The sequence below is a fragment of the Silene latifolia genome, chromosome 4 (assembly GCF_048544455.1).
Source record: "Silene latifolia isolate original U9 population chromosome 4, ASM4854445v1, whole genome shotgun sequence".
NCBI classification, from domain to species: domain Eukaryota; kingdom Viridiplantae; phylum Streptophyta; class Magnoliopsida; order Caryophyllales; family Caryophyllaceae; genus Silene; species Silene latifolia.
Genome location: NC_133529.1, coordinates 24,061,929 through 24,078,458, shown reverse-complemented (window position 1 = coordinate 24,078,458; position 16,530 = coordinate 24,061,929). Strand labels below are relative to the sequence as shown.

Below are 16,530 nucleotides of genomic sequence, written 5' to 3'. Positions count from 1 at the left end.
ATAAAATGTGGTATTCATTAGTAAAGAATTCATGCTCTAAGTTTAAATCACGTTAAGGGGGCGTTTGTTTAGCATATGAGTATGGGTTTGGAATCAGGAATCATACTTGAGAGGAGGGGGGAGGGCTGGAGGGGGGTATGAGGTTGGAACTTCATTCCTCCTAGTGTTTGTTTTAATTCCGAGTGGTATGAGTTTGAAACACAACTAAAGTTAAAATATGTAAAATATAATTTTTTAAATATATAATAGTAATTTTTAATATCATAAAATCATGAAAATGATAATTAATCAAATAATTATATGAAAGTTCATTTATAATATTGTCGTAATTTTTATTTTCACTTTTTTTGGTAACGGGGAACATCTCTCATTAGCAGCCTAGGACGATACACCTTTGAGAGACCAAACCCCGAGAGATACGCGACAGCACGGTAAGCCGACACTCTCTTTTAACAGACCCCAAAGGTCCCCGTGCAATCGCACGGTAAGTCAGCACTCTCTTTTAACAGACCCCAAAGGTCCCCGTGCAATAACCGTATACTGCTCATGCAGGGAATCGAACCCGGGACCTCGCAATTCATGTCATTGCATTCTTTGAGGGTGACCCGCGCTCCACTGCACTTGGTTATATTCACTTTTTTGTTTGTTTTAATTTGATACCCATGGCTATCAATCTCATACCCACCCTCCTTCTTGGGTATGAGAAACCCATACCTCGGATTTGAGGTATGGGTATGAAACCCATGTGTTTGTGCAAACAAACACTTGATATAGGTTTGGCTCATTCCAAATCTATACCTCATACCTTTTGTGTTTGAAACATAAAATCCGTTCTTATGGCTCCCCATTACACCAAAAAGAAACTTTTCCCTACACCATTTCGATTACTCGTATGTTGTGTCTTTTCGATAGTCTAATGAAAAATTGTGTCATATTAAAGTACATATGAAATATTATCTAATATAGGAGTACGTATTACCATCTAATATCTAATTTAATATCTATCTATCTATTTGATATTGGTTGTATATATATTGGAAATCAACGACTTCAATGAAGGACAAAAACATATAAAATTTCACAACTTTCCTTAATTAAAAAAGATGATATCGTGGTGATCCAAATGATTTATTCATTTATTTTAACAATATTAGTTGTGAAGTAGGGAAAGTAGGAATAATAGCAGTGGAATATGAAAGTAACAATAGTAACAACAAGAGTAGTGAAAGTAGCAATAGTAACAATGGGATTAGTAAAAGTAGCAATAATAATAATGGAAATACTAAAACTAAAACTAGTAATAGTAAGAGTTGCAGGGAAATATATCTCATATTTTGGTTGATACATTTTTCTTAATCATAATATAAAAGAAAACAAAATTGTCAAAAAATATCAGTATAATCAATTGACTTAATCGGTAAAATAGTAACAATGAGAGTAATGAAAATAATAATAGTAACAGATAAAATAGTGAAAGTAACAATAATAATCATTAAGAGTAATGAAAGTCGGAGTAGTAGCAAGGAATGTGGCCCATAATTTGATTAATAAATATTGTATTAGGCATGATTTTAAAAATTGTCATACAAAAAATGTACTCGGGCAGGATTACGCACTAACACAAATATAATATAGGATCAGAGGACTCTTCATACCATGGTATTTCATGAGTAGTCAGTGGTAGAACTTAATACAACATTAGCTGGGTAAAATAAAATAGAAATATTTATCCAGGTAATTTAGTAAATTAGTAAATTAATGTAGTTGGTACTTATTTGAGTGGAAGGGAGGAAAGAATAATTACAATGTTTATGATTTTTTCATTGCGTTTACCATTTTAATCATTATTTTTGTTCATTTAATAAGCTCCGAAGTATCTTTTCCATTGAATCAATTGATAACTTACGTTTGAATATAATTTTTTCAATACATTAGTATGAATGTGAGGATCAGTGTGTTGAGAATTACTAATAAAGTCTATGGTGAAATTCAAAGTATGATTAGTAAGTAAGTAACATTCTAGGTACTTATTACGTACATGCATGTTCACCAATTACGATTAGTTTTGTGTAACCTTATTTCTTTGTATGGATGTTATTTAACATTGTCGTATAAGTGTATAACTGTATACGAAGAATACATCAATTTCACATGGACCGGTGAGGATACTTTTGGTTTAATATTGAATCATTTGCTAAAGTGGAATTGTTTTCAATCGTCTTACTCCATATTTGTTAGTATAAACTTATATGATACGGAGTACATATTATCTTCGTGAACTCTGCTCGTAATTAAACATTAGTAGGCATTAATATTTTTCTGTATGTTTAGATAGAAAATAGTATTAACATCGAATGCACATAAAATCCTTAATTCATAGTACACATGAGGGACATGAGTCATGAGACTCATATGTAACTAATTTTGCTTTAACTTTGAACCTTTGAGCTATTAACACTTATAAAAAAACCAAGGGTGTTGATTTTCGCTGTACAAATTTTACTCAATACAGTACATATTTCCCAAACTACCCCTCCCATTTTCCCCATGTACTACATTGAGTATATTGTTTACAAAAAAAAAGAGAAAATACAAACCGTACAACCCCTACCCCTACCCCCACAACCACCCACCACTCTCCCCCGCTCTCGACGCCGCCGCACCACCTACTCCTCTCTGGCGACGCCGCCGAACCCCCTTACCCTCACCGGTGAAACCACCACCTCCTCTCCCTTCCCTCAATTGCTCCAACTTCGTCGTCCACCTCCGAAACGAACCTAGTCCTCTCTGTCAGTATATCCTCAACCATTGAACCCACAACCATCGTCATCCCTATGACGACTCCGCCTTCGCTGCACTTCTCCCGCCAACCCTGCCCAAGCCGCTGGTTCAACATCAACAACAATCAATTTTTCTATGACGATAGTTCTTAAAACAAAAACTAACCCTAAATTTTCAAAACAATTCTAAAAAACATCCTAAATGGATTAATAAGTATGTAATGAACAATTTAATTTATGTTTTTCATTGAAATTATTGTTTATAATTGAAGAAATTCAATTAATCGGAGAGGTTTCACAATAATGGGAGAATTAGGTTTGGAGTTAATTTTAGTCAAGGGTATGAAATGGAAAGTTCCGCGCAAAATGTACTCAGTTGAGTAAAATGTGTACTGCGGAAATAAATTCCAAAAGCGGAAAAGAATGGACACCTGAGAAAGAGATTTTTCATATAGAGAACACTCAACTATTCAAAGCTTCATTTCAAAACGAGGACATCTCAATATAAAAGCCCTTGTTTGGATAGTAAATGGAGGACGAGGGAAATTGATGGGGAGGGATTTTGATAGAATTGGTAATATTTTCATTGCCATCTTCAATGACTTTACATATGACAAAATACACTACTCTTCTGCCATTCCTGCAGAAGCCGAATACCTTTTAGATTATGCATGTCCTTTTACAATCAGCAAAATCCTAGCACCGGAAGATATCTAGTTTATCATTTATAAGAAAATGAGATGGGGGAGGGGAAAAGAAAAAGGGAAAAGAACATGAATCTTAATTTCTAAGGAACTGCACTGCAGCATGCCATACATCATACAACTAGATTTGCTTACCTTTAGCTAACTAAACTCTACCACTTCATTGGCTGAGACTAAACTCTACCACTTCATTGGCTGAGAAATTTCTCTCTCTTCAATCGCCATAAACATGTTGGGAGCAAACCCGGCTTCTACTGCTTCACGGGAGATTTACAGTAGCATAAACTAATCAAGAATCGCTTACTTCCCTACATCGACTAAAACAACCTCCTTTTTTTGGTAAAAGAGTTGGTCTTAGTAGTCCAAAACTCCAAATTCATCCCCACATATGGCTCTATTTCAGGTGCAACATGACATGCACGAAATGGTACTGAAGCGAAATGAGGTAAAGCGGATGCAACAGAGCCAATGCAGGAAAATTAATTAATTAATTAATTAATATTCAGACATTGTACCCTCTCAGGAACAGTGCTAGGCATGGGATGAGCAGTAACATATCTTTGGGGAAAAGGTTTCTGTGATACTGCATTTGCATTAGAGGATGACGAGGTCTCAACCCCGTCAACTTGACTTCGAGCATGGAACCTGGCAAAACGATTGATAACAGAAAATCTCTCCAGATCCTGACAATCCAATCTGAAGTCCAAAATCGATGCACTCTTGTCCAATCTGTGCAGCAAAAAGCTAAAGAATTAGGCACAATGAGCCTTCTATGACAAGGTCTCACAACCAAGAAGAACCCAAATCCTGATGTATAAATCATTTCCTCACCTTATTATCACAATTATTCATATGAGAGTCCCGTGATAGAATTTCATGGAATTAACCCATACAACGACGTGTGTATCACTTTATTTCCCTTTTTTAATGGGTTAATGGGTAAGAATTTTTAGTTAAATGGGCAAGTCTCACTAAATTAGTGTGAAAAGGTCTCTTAATTATAGGAGTTAATGGGTTGGTCCTCCATGTGAGGCCGTCTCATGTAAGTGTGATTAGTATGAGAGCGAGAATTCATTTAGATGAACTGATGTATTCTCAATTCAAATAAAGATCCCACTGAGCATGGGAAGCAATCTACAACTGTGAACATATTGGGATAGTTTCACCCAGCAAAGCTAAAGAACAAAGCGACAAGAATAAAAGCAAGGGAAACCCAAAGAACTTCCACGGAAGGGCAAACAACTCTCCTATTCAAGTAGTCAGCAACCTCACAATGTGCTTTCCAAGAAATAAATTATGTGCCATGCATAAAACTGGAATGTAAAAACAAGTTTAGAATTATGACTTTCTAGAATGCAACCAAGAGATCCTCATCTAACGGGCCTGTATAATTTTATCAAAAGCTCAAAATGACAATGTCTTGAGAAGTGACGAAAACCGTTCCACGAGACCAGACTGCTAGGCACTGCATTAACTATGAGAGTTCAAAAGATCTTATGAGAACTTTACCTTAGCAGATCATTTTCCAGCTCATTTGCCCTATTCATGAAATCTTCCAAGACTTTTAGGAAATACTGGTCACGTATTCTTTCTGAGGTTTTTGCTTTTGCGGTCAAGCTAAACAAATTGATCATCAAACCACAAGTTAAAATAATATGTTTGCACAAAAAGAAGATTGAGAAAATCACAAATAAGGTTCAAGCCTTACGAGATTTCATCGTCAGCTGGTGTGTCACTTTCCACACCACAGATCAAGTTGCTGGCTTCAGCTAAAGCTAGTCTTGCAACAGAATACATAATAACTTCACAATTAGACCTCCCATCGAGCGACAGTATGGAGGCTGGCGGGGGGCAAAATACTTGCTGCATAAGCTTAGTCGTCAAAATGAGCCTTCTTCCTGGCCTAACCATGGGGGACAAATTTCCATGGAAATCAGTTTCATCTCCACCCTGCACGGATATATGACTGTCAATCCTCAGAGAAGACAGGGAATGTGATAGAAACTTGAAACAAATCATGGTATAGTGAACACACCCTTTCAACTAAGCGATTTGATGATTGTGCCCATTCTACTTCAGCTGAACTGCAAGAAACATAAATTAGCAAGTATCAGTGCATGGCACAATTATAACATCACATTTCTCAGAACTTCAGCAACTATAATGGAGTCAAAATATGATACCAGGAGATAAAAAACATGAAGGGTAAGAATTTCAAATAATCAAGCGTCAAATCCTTATCACATGATAGCAACTGTAGTTTTAATTCTCGGGGAACATAACTACTATGCCCCCTGAGGCCCTGATTGGCTTACCAAAACGTTTTTTTGTGAAATGAACATGTAGTGATTATAGTAGTTCGAATGTTCATCTTTCTTTTAATTTATGGTTATGGCTCAAGCCGAACTCATGTCTATAATGTTGTTTACTTAAATTAAGTACCATATAACCATAAAAATACAATCTAAATGTTTATTATCGTCATAGAGCTACACATTACTGAAGAGTGGAGACACCATCAACAGAAAAGAGTTGGTATTTTCTTAAAATTAGGCAGCCAAATCACCCACCTTATGTTTTGAACTTTTTTGATACCGTGCCCTATCTCTTTATTCCACGGTATAAGATCAGATGTCTCAGTCTTCCGCTTCTTAAGCCTTGTAGATACTGGAATTGGAGAAGCGACATTAGGGGCCAATGCATGTAGAGAAGAAATGTGCTCAGTAGCAGAACACACATTAGATATTTGGTCAGTACCAGAAATCTGACAAGTGTCAACCAAGTTAATAGGTGGCTTGATGAGCTGCTGCTCCACATTCTTCACCATGGGAACTCTCGGCACATTATGCGCAGGTAACAACTGCCCATTTCTGAAAGTCCCATACCGCTCAAACCATGATGGGGCCATCTGGGGGCTAATGCCCGTAAGCTGAGCCCTATTAGGTAAATTGACACATGTTTGCGGGTCACTATGACCAAAAGAAAACCCATCTTGAGAAGCAATCGCTCCAGGCGGCAACAATGAAATATTACTATTGCCTGTCTGAGGGGGAAAGCCTACCATCTTAGCATCCCCAGAAGACATAGAGATCTGACTAACTGATGGATCTCTAACTATACTATTCGAAGTCATCTGTGGAGCATCTCGACCAATTTCCGAGCCCTTTAACCTCTTTGATTCTTGATGGTTTGGATCCATTCCCATGGCCTTCATAGTTTGCATTTGATGCTGCAAGGAATAGCTGTAATTTGCTGTATTATTAGGTTTTAAAGAATGATTCACATCTGCTTCTTTTTGGCTAGCAGCAGAATTTACATGAGAAGCCTCAGTGGACTGTCTCCTCAGATATTCTTCCTGTGACAGACCTATTGTCTTTGCAGATGGTTGCAGAGCTGCTTCATGAGACACATCTGTGTTTCTTGGGCAATCCAACTCATCTTTTTTCTGTTGAGTCATGACATTCGTATCCGAAGAATCATTGGACTGAAAATGAGATTTCACAAAATCAGAAGTATTATGAGCTTGTATACCCGACAACTGTTGTTGTGAGCTCCTTGAATTAGGTCCGACCAATGGCATATTATCCTTCATCATTCCATCCATTACAGCATTCAGAGAGGTTGGCATTTGATACATGGAGGCTCTCACATCAGATAGATTCATGTCCTCAGACACAGAATTGTTGTATAGATTACTAGTACACTGACTGATTGCAACCTGATTCTGGGAATCCATTGGTTGTTGATCATGGTAACCATGGCTGTCAGAAGAGATAAAGGAAGACTTATGATCATCCATCAGTTGTTCACTGTTTCCAAAATCCATTTGAGCTGGTCTATGTGAAGCTGGTGAACATAGAGTGGAAGAGCTTGAAGGCAACCATGCCTGTGTAGTGTCTCCTTTCTCTGAAGACACAATCCGTGAACCAGGGGAAGCAACACTTCTCAAAGAACTTTGAGCAGGGTCATTGAGATTCGAAAGAGCAGTTCCTTGAGAAGGGGGTGCTAACTGCAAATTGAAACCATGAGACATTGAAGATTGGTTCTGACCAGGACCAACACGTCCATCAGCTGGAGTGTCAGATTTACGGTAGTAATTAACGAAACTTGATCCCGGATTGGAGACACTGTTCTGTTCCTTGGAGTTATCAACCTTGTGAAGAAGCTCAAGCATATTTTGGCTGCAACAGGAGGATTACTTTGTCAGCATTGAAAATATAACAAACCATACCGTAAAAGTACCTAATCACTAGCAAAGAACAAGCGAATAGGAAAAGCCACTTGACCTAGAAACCCAAAATTGACAATTAAAGAAAAGCATAAGGTAAGAACGTGAGGGGCCATAGGCAGGTTGCAACAAAGTAAATGTATAACATGCACTGTTTAAAACAAATTTGTATTTTTTTAAAATAAAACTTGATGCAACAATATCATTTCGGCGCAGTACGTATTTTACTCATTACCGTACATTTTGCGTAATTTTTTCCAATAGTATACCCCTAATTATAAAATCACTCTAAACAAATTCTCTCAATGCATAATCATACAATCTATTAGATTAATCAAATTTAATAATAATTTAAATGAAAAACATGCATTAGATTCTTTAATTGCACATAATGTTTTTTTTTTTAAGATTTTTTGTTTTAATTAGGGTTTTGATTTTTTTAATATTAAATTAGATATTTGTTGGGTGGCGAAGGACTGGCGGCAGGTAAGGAGGACGGCAGGAGGAAGGGTGATACATGGTGGCCGACATAGATGGTGGTCATGGGCGCGTGGTAGTAAAAGTCATGTTTTCGATGTGGTAGGGGAGAGTGAGCGGGAGATGGGTTCATAGGGTGGAGGGGAAAGGGGATAGTGTGGCCGGTAGAGGGAGGTGGTGGTGTCGCCGGTGGGGGGACGGCTGAGGGGTTACCAGTGGATGGAGAGGTGGAGGATTTCCAAATGTCAACGTTTTGATAACTCGACGATGCAGCTTAGCGGCCCAGATTTACTACCATGACAGCGGAAATGCTAACGTTTTGATAACCACACCTCAAAACGATCAAATGGCCACAATGATATCTTTAAAAGTTTGCACAAACTTTCAACCATCAACTTTTAATACAGTACTCGGGAAAAAAAAAAAACAAAAAAAAGAGCCATAGTGCAATTACAAATTAAGCAAGTTTGGAATCTGAAAGCTCCCTATACACAACCTCAAACTAAATACAAGTATCTTCAATGTTTCTTTTTGTTTTGATACCGACGTTAGAAGAAAATCATGCCAGTAAATTTCACAACGAACTTAAAATCCAGGAAACATCGTAGCAAAAGCCTACTACAAAAAGGGGAAAGCCGGAAAGGCCTTTACACAAGTCTAGGAGACTTAAGATTCTTTCCATTAAAAATATTGGGATCTTATTTACCGACGCAGATGCACAAATTTGGGGACTATGCTTCATACACAACAACATTCACAAACTTAAACATCAAATACTCAATACATCACAGCATAATGTTAAAAGATAAAAAAAAATTAGGAGACTTAAGATTTTTTTTTTTTTTTTTTTTTTTTTTTTTCAAAATAATGTTAAAAAGATAAAAAAAAAAATTATCATTTCGGTTAGGGTCTTAGAGATTAAACATAATCGTCAAAGTAGTGTCCCAACTAAGATTGATAAACTCCAAACCAAGATACAATGTCCCCCAACCCACATTTGACCCCACCAAATTAAGCCATTCTCATCACCACTCCTTCCACCTTATGACCTATGTTACTCCGACTCTTCTAATATCCTCGCGGACCCGTGTCCGACACTCGACACTAAGACATGGGTATGACCCTTGGACACCTCATTTTAGACCAAAATATGTCCCAAACCCACATTTGACCCCACCAAATTAAGCCATTCTCATCACCACTACTTCCACCTTATGAGTTATGACCCACAGCAGCCACGTCCATCACCACCACCATTCCACCACAAGTGTGGGTTAACCACTCACAGTCACCACTACAACCAGCCGACGCCATATCCAACCACTACGTGTCTTACTCCCAACCTACCCAACACCCTTTTGCTGCAACCTCTTAATATCCGACTTCGACCTAACCGTCCCCATCCCACCGTCACATGACAATCCCGGCAACAAGTTGGGCCTGCACGACTCGCTCAAAGTCCGGAGGAACGAATTGAGGACCTCGCGCCAAGTCATGTTAATGAACTCGGAGGATAAGAGGGTCTTTTCGAAGCCAATGGAGAGGTTGGATGGGGAGATGATGTGCACTCACGATTTAGGGTGGTGGTGTTTGTGGTGGATTCCTATTTAGTATTTATTTATTAAAGACATTTAAAGTATACCAATTAGTATTAGTAATTTAGTATCAATCATACTTGAGCGAACTGGATTCCTTCCCAAATCCCAACAATCTATGTGCATCATTTTTACAATTGCCGCCAAGGGTTTGGCGGAGGAGCCAATAGGGCCGCAGCCCACTACGGCGGCACGTGGCTTCCGGTTGTGGAGTCGCCGACCATTATTGACCAGTCACCTGTTTCCATGAGTCATATGTGGTGGATTCCGCTGGTTCGATGATGGTGGGCTCATGGGATGTTGTAGTTTTGTTGTGTGGTGCTTTTTATGTGATGGTGTCGTGGTGTTTCTACGGTGGTCATAGAGGTATGTGGGGTTGATGAGAGAGGAGGATTTCCAGTATGAATCATAGAGGTGATTCGTGGGTGATTGTGGGGAAGGGTACACAAGACTTGGTTTGGAATCCCTAATCCTAGTTGGACACCACTTGAACAATTAACTTTAGTTCCGAACCGAAATGATAATTATTTTTATTTTTCAACATTATTTTGAAATGAAGATTCGTTGTTTTTACCATTGCGGGAGTTATAAAGTCACCAAAATAATCAATGAACAGAAGGCAAATTTGAAACAAAACATCACCTTGGTGATGGGCGTTGGTTTGGAGAAGAATTCTCAGCAGAACTGCCAAAAGGTACAGATGTTCTGGGTATCTGGCCGGGGTGAACATTACTGGACAAAGTGCCATGCAACATATTAACACTTCCATGGAAACCAGATACTAGACCCTGCAATGAACATATGAAATTGAAATCTGCAGGTTATATCGAGAGGGACAATATGGACAGAAGAAAGTACTTCCTAATACAAGGTCGCCATGTCTGACCTTTTCCATATCTGCCGAACTTAAGCCTGCTTGACCAAGCAGTGTTGGTTGCATTTCATGTACTCTAGGTCCCATTGAAGGAGACATAGACTGTGAATGCACAACTTGTTTTGCAGAAGAAGATTCATCCACATTCATATCTCCCATTGGATGATACTGAAACTTGTGCCCTGTAGGCACTCTTCTACCAGCAGGACCAGACAAAATCTCTTGGGGGCCCGGCAAAAACTGTCGATCACCTGCATCTGACCACACATTCTCTCTTAAACTGCCAGGCAAAGCATAATTTGGAATACTGTTCTGCTGGATATTACTGGAATTCACCCGCCCATCGCCATTTTGTGTCCCAGGCATCTCAGCATTACCTGAAGAACCCACGACTGATTGCCCCTTGTTCATGTTATGCTGATCATTCCCATGACCTACGGTCCCAGACTTGGAAGCAAAATTAAATTGCTTCCGTAGATCAAGGCTATGGTTCTCAGGAGGCATTTGGTTGGGTACATGACTATTATTTATATGGCTCGAACTAGGTCCACCAGAATCAACCTTAGAATTTGTGTTGGAGACAGGAACAGACTCAGGCAAAAATGTACTCTGCCGATGACTCCAAAAAGCAGTATCCGGCTTGGAGTCACACTTCTCCTCAGTATGTGGCTTTGGCGAGTTGCTGTCTAACCACCTCCTTCCTTCCTGCAGAACCTGATTTTCTATAGATGAAGTTCCTTGATTTGAATGTGACTGCAGTAACCGAGAATTATTCAAATAATGTGTGTTTATAGTTGCATTACTGGTATTGACGTCATTATTGGTCATCCTCCAGCCCGATGAGGCTCTCTGAGAGCTGTCAACCCAAGCAGGCGGTGGCTTCCCATTATCATGAGGAGTTGGAAGATGCTGGTTACTCGACTGTGACCTGGAAGTTTCTGAGTCTAACCCATTCCACTCTTCCTGCATGCCATCACTATTAGAGGTTTCTCCCACAGCAGACTGCATAAGAGCACTCCAAGTCCCGCTCTGCATAGAAGGAAATCCATTGAGGAGGTCTGCTCCATCATTCCCTGTAACCGATGCTCCCCCAAATGCCTCCCAAATGTTGTCATCATTTCCAAAGAGAATCTTTTCCTCAGTTGGATCTAAACCAACACCAGCCTGTGAAGATATCGACTGAGAGGCAGCAGCCTGTACTGAAGATTTTTCAGAAGACTCGTCTGACGCACCAACAAAACCTCGTTCATTACCATCTGGCATTGACACTTTCCTTTCTTGAACCTGGTTAGAGCCTCCCAAGTTAACCGTATTCTGTAAACCTTGACTAAGAGGATGCTCAAAAGAAACTTTTCCTTCTAATCTAGATGTAGTACTAGCATCTTGAGTGCTACCCTGCTCTAAATGAGGAGCATATGAATTACCAGAAAAGGTATTACTATGAGCAGGAATATGTGAAACTCCCGGTCTCTCCACACTGTTATGTTGAAATCGTTGAACATCTGCTGAGTTAGATACAGGAACCCCATACAGAGATAGGGAAGCTTGCTGAGGAGTCAAACCCGTAAACCGCATTGCTTGACCTTGCTCAGGATTTACCATGAGTCCATTAAGGTATGGGTTTCCAGGCTGCTGCCAATTTGTGCCACCGGCCATGACCTGAGATTGCCAGGGATTATTAGAGGTATTCTGCATAGGATTACTATTATTGGCCAGAGAATGCTGCCCTGCCGACTGACTTGGGAAATTAGACATATGGTTCATAGCATTTTGCATTGCTTCAAATTGCTGAAGTTGTTGTCTCCTTTGTAACTCTTGCATTTGTTTAATGATGGCCTGTTGCTGCATTAGCCGGCCATCATTCAACATTCCTGGTTGCTGACTACTCATTTGCTGTTGACTGCCAAGAAAATTGAAATTCATTGGTGAATTACTATGCTGTTGGACACTCCTCTGTTGTGTTTCAATGATGGACGGAACCCTGGAAGTTATATTGTGCTGATCGGATCCTCTATCCACAGCAAGAAAGTTTGTGTCGTTCTGTCTTAAATTACCAACCTGGCGTGTCTGCATAAATCCATTCAAGTTTAACTGCTGGACCTGTGATGGACTCTTAACAAATTCAGGCCTCACATTTGACTGCGTGATGTTCAGCCCATGCGAAGCCGGAGAGAACTGATTGTTCCCTCTCTCCATCCCTACAAAACGTAAAACAAAACGTCCATGAACACATAAAGCTGAGGCACCATGTCCGTGACAGATTACCAGAAACTAGGCTACACGAAAAAAATTAAAACCATAGACAATGGTAAAAAAAAAGGAACATAATGGAAAAGGTAAGAGAAAGCTCTGAATCAAAGGACCTGACTGCTGATCATTGTAGCACTTGGAAGTAGAATTCAAAGGTACGCTATTTTGTCTTTCGCTTTCACCCCATACATTGTTATGAAGACCAGGCCAGCTTGCATCGGCAAATTGTGTATGGCGTTGGTTCTGTGAAAAGCTATTCTGGTCAAAAAAGTTGTAGACCCTATCACCAATTTCGTTCCCTGGCATAGATTATCCTGACTGCAACTTTGCAGCAGCTTACGCTAGCATCGGAAATACTTCTGTTAAAAGTAGAAATTCAAGTTGAGCTTAATAATCCAGTATGAGCTTTAGTGGATCAAAGATGAACTATACTATAAAAATATTAGTAAAACAACCCAAACTATATTTAAAAGCACACTTTTTTTCTAAATCTTGAAATTACATGTCTGACCCCATATAATCAACTTTTAAAAGCTCCCCCTCCATGCTGCACGAAACACTAGCACATATGAGCACGACCAAAATGAAAATTAAGATATTCAAGGAACGCCATCTAATTCATGTGGAGGCATACAACACAACAGCACACACGGAGAAATCAAATGAATAACATTACTACGTACCTATAAGGCTATATGTATAACTTCACTGTTTCTATCTACGTTCATTCACGTGGATTTGGTAAGAATATCTACGGAGTACGTAGCCAACCTAGTTCAGAACCATTTTTTTGTTATGCAAATTTATATTTTAGAGTTACGAGTTCAACCTCTTTCATTTCTAATGGGATCAAAGACTCACTAAACTTAGCTTTGGAATATGATGGAAGTAAGTAAAATGATCGAGTAAACTATTTTCACTCCGCTTTTGTAAAGTAGCAAATCTCACGTCTCAAAACAATTTTCATTTTGGGTCATCTGGATTAGCCTTAGTGCATGGAAAACATAGGGTATGGTAGGATGTGTGTGACTCCCTACATCGGCATACCCGAAGGCGTTTGAGGCACTTGGTTAGTAGCCTTGGTGAGGTTTACGGTAATCTTGTATTTGTAGTTGTTCGGCTTTACTAATTCAATCATTTCGAAACTCAAAGCTAACATCTTAAATTGTGTTGCCTCGAATGGAATCTACTTGAAAGTCAAGCAACTTCAAATCGACCACCACAATGCCTACTTCAAGTGGATCGCCACAAATAGTACTCCTTCCAAGTTTCTATTTTCTTCCTGTTTGCTTTTTGGAGGTCAAAGTTGCCGAATTTTGATCGTGAATATGTTGGAGAATAAAAAAGATTAATTTATAAAACTAAAATATTAACACTTCTTATGAAAGCATCTTTCATGAAAAAACATTTCGACAAAAAAAGTTACATAATAAATGTCGAAAAATACGGTCAAAGTTCCGTCTTGGAGACCGCAATAAAGCAAATGAGAAGAAAATAAAAAATTGGAGGGAGTATATATTATACTCGCCCAAAGACTCTTATGATAGAAAAGACGCCATGAAATTTCGTGAAGAAGTGATTAAAAGCTACATTAATTACATATATCACTTTCCATTTTTGATACACGCCCCATTGTAGTTCCCTAATAGGAAGCTATTGAAATAAATGCTACACTCGCTTTTACACACACCCCTCATAATTAACACAATAGCAACCAATTGAATAGATGCCGGAGGCGCTACGCTAATCAACATCCATAATTGTATCATTAACTTTAGTAGTTAATTGATTATACAACGAATAGCAATAGCAAATACACCTCATCTTAGGATACATCATGAACCAATTTTTGCAAAAAAAACTGTGTATATGCATTATGCTACCCCCCTCTCTCTCTCTCTTCACAGCACCTACCCCTTGTAAACAGTATCGGGACTAGGTGGTCCCCCAAATAATGAAAAGTTTTAAACTTTCAGTTAAAATTTCTGATTTTTCCTAATTTAGCTTACTACATTACTAGTTCCACCTAACTACAAATCCCGGTTCCATCACTACAACAAGAACAACATTACTCCAGTGCCTCAATGGCTCCCGAAAATTGCGGGGTAAGGGGGGCCAGATGTAGGCGTACTTAGCCTTGTGTTAACAACACACAAAGGTTGCTTCCGAATGATCCAAGATGAAAATTGTGTCGAGAACTGCATCGAAGGACTGCCACTTTACAACAGCAAGAAGCGCAGCCACTTAAGTGAGCCATTTTGATTTATTCCATCGCAATACAAACCAAATAACAATGAGTTATTTGAGTCTTTGGCTCCATTGGAAATACGGAATACCAAACTACGAAATGAACAGATTCTCCTAAGATAACTAGGGCCTTGACCAATAAAAAAATTTCAGCTTTATTAATCAAAAAATTCGATCTTTTTCCAATTTTATGTAATTAGATTAATAGTTCCCCTAACTACAAATCCAGGTTCCGTCACTGCTTGTAAATAACACAATAGCAAGCTACGGAATGAGCAGATTCTCCTAAGATACCTAATCCAACACCTGGACGATAATTAAACCACATGCACAGATTTTTCGCCTTTCACCTTACGGCAAAAGCAAATTTAGCTAAAATTACCTTTTACAAATTCCACACCGCAGTGAATTCAGAAAATAAAATCAAACAAATTCAGCATTGATTACACAAACTAACACTTTTAAAGCAACAGCAACAAATTAATTACATTACATCGGATCAAACTAAAAAACTAAACTACCTAATTAAGCACTACGATCAACATCAACACAAGCTTAATCGTCATACACTGTAGCAAAACAATAAAAAATCGCACGAAAATGGGGAAAATGCGAAAATTAGGGTTTTACAAAAAAAAAATGAAACTTACAGTTGTGATAATTGTAGAAGTGAATAATTAGGGTAAAATGAGGAGTGACGAGGTGCAGAAAAGAGGAAATTGAGTAACGAAATAGGGCGCAAATTGGGGAAATTCTGGAATTGATGAGAGAGATAAATAGGCGTCGAAGAGAGAGAAATAAAGGGGGTAGGAAGGGAAGAGCTGGTTTGCAGAAAGATAGATATTTGTTGCATTATTTACTTTGTGCACTCCATCTATACACCATTTCATATATGTCCCTTGTATTTTTGATAGTCTTCCGAAAAACCGTCTCACATTTCATTTGAGTCGGTAGTTTGGTCGCATACGAGTCGAGTTAACAATTCTGTTGCTCATGCGTTAGCCCACGTCTTGCCTAGAGTCGTCGGTAAAACTTGTTGGTCGACTGCCCTGCCAGCGACTCGCTTGCTGTTTCGTTTGATTTATCGTTAATGAATTAGTACCCTTAGGGGTGTTTTCCTAAAAAAAAAAATGTTAAAACAAATATACAATGAGAAAATTACTATCGATAATGTTAGAAGGCTCGTGATAAAATTACAGAGTGAAATATTCTTCTATAAAAATTAGTGTGTCTTAAAACAATATTGAAGGTTTTTTTATGAAATTATAATAATAGTGTCTCATATGTGAAGTACACAAATTCTCATTTGTAACGGATATATCCATCGCAAACTTGCAACGGGTTAAATACAATCAATGTTGGGTAGATAAGACAA

General features: G+C 38.6%; 1 protein-coding gene across 2 annotated transcripts; it reads right to left on the bottom strand.

The window, feature by feature from the left end:
- Nucleotides 1-3,340: 3,340 nt before the first annotated feature.
- On the bottom strand, nucleotides 3,341-16,033 carry LOC141653272 (uncharacterized). 2 transcript variants are annotated; one of them, XM_074460988.1, is made up of 10 exons: nucleotides 15,806-16,022; nucleotides 13,022-13,267; nucleotides 10,671-12,856; nucleotides 10,427-10,572; nucleotides 6,242-7,665; nucleotides 6,055-6,151; nucleotides 5,520-5,568; nucleotides 5,193-5,434; nucleotides 4,994-5,101; nucleotides 3,341-4,213 (listed from the first exon to the last, which is right to left on the bottom strand). In XM_074460988.1, the coding sequence occupies exons 2-10, from the start codon at nucleotides 13,212-13,214 to the stop codon at nucleotides 3,976-3,978; spliced, it is 4,683 nt and encodes a 1,560-aa protein (XP_074317089.1). In that variant the 5' UTR covers nucleotides 13,215-13,267; nucleotides 15,806-16,022; the 3' UTR covers nucleotides 3,341-3,975. The 2 variants fall into 2 exon arrangements, with proteins under 2 accessions (XP_074317089.1, XP_074317088.1); XM_074460987.1 differs by having other exon boundaries at nucleotides 6,055-7,665; nucleotides 15,806-16,033.
- Nucleotides 16,034-16,530: the final 497 nt, after the last annotated feature.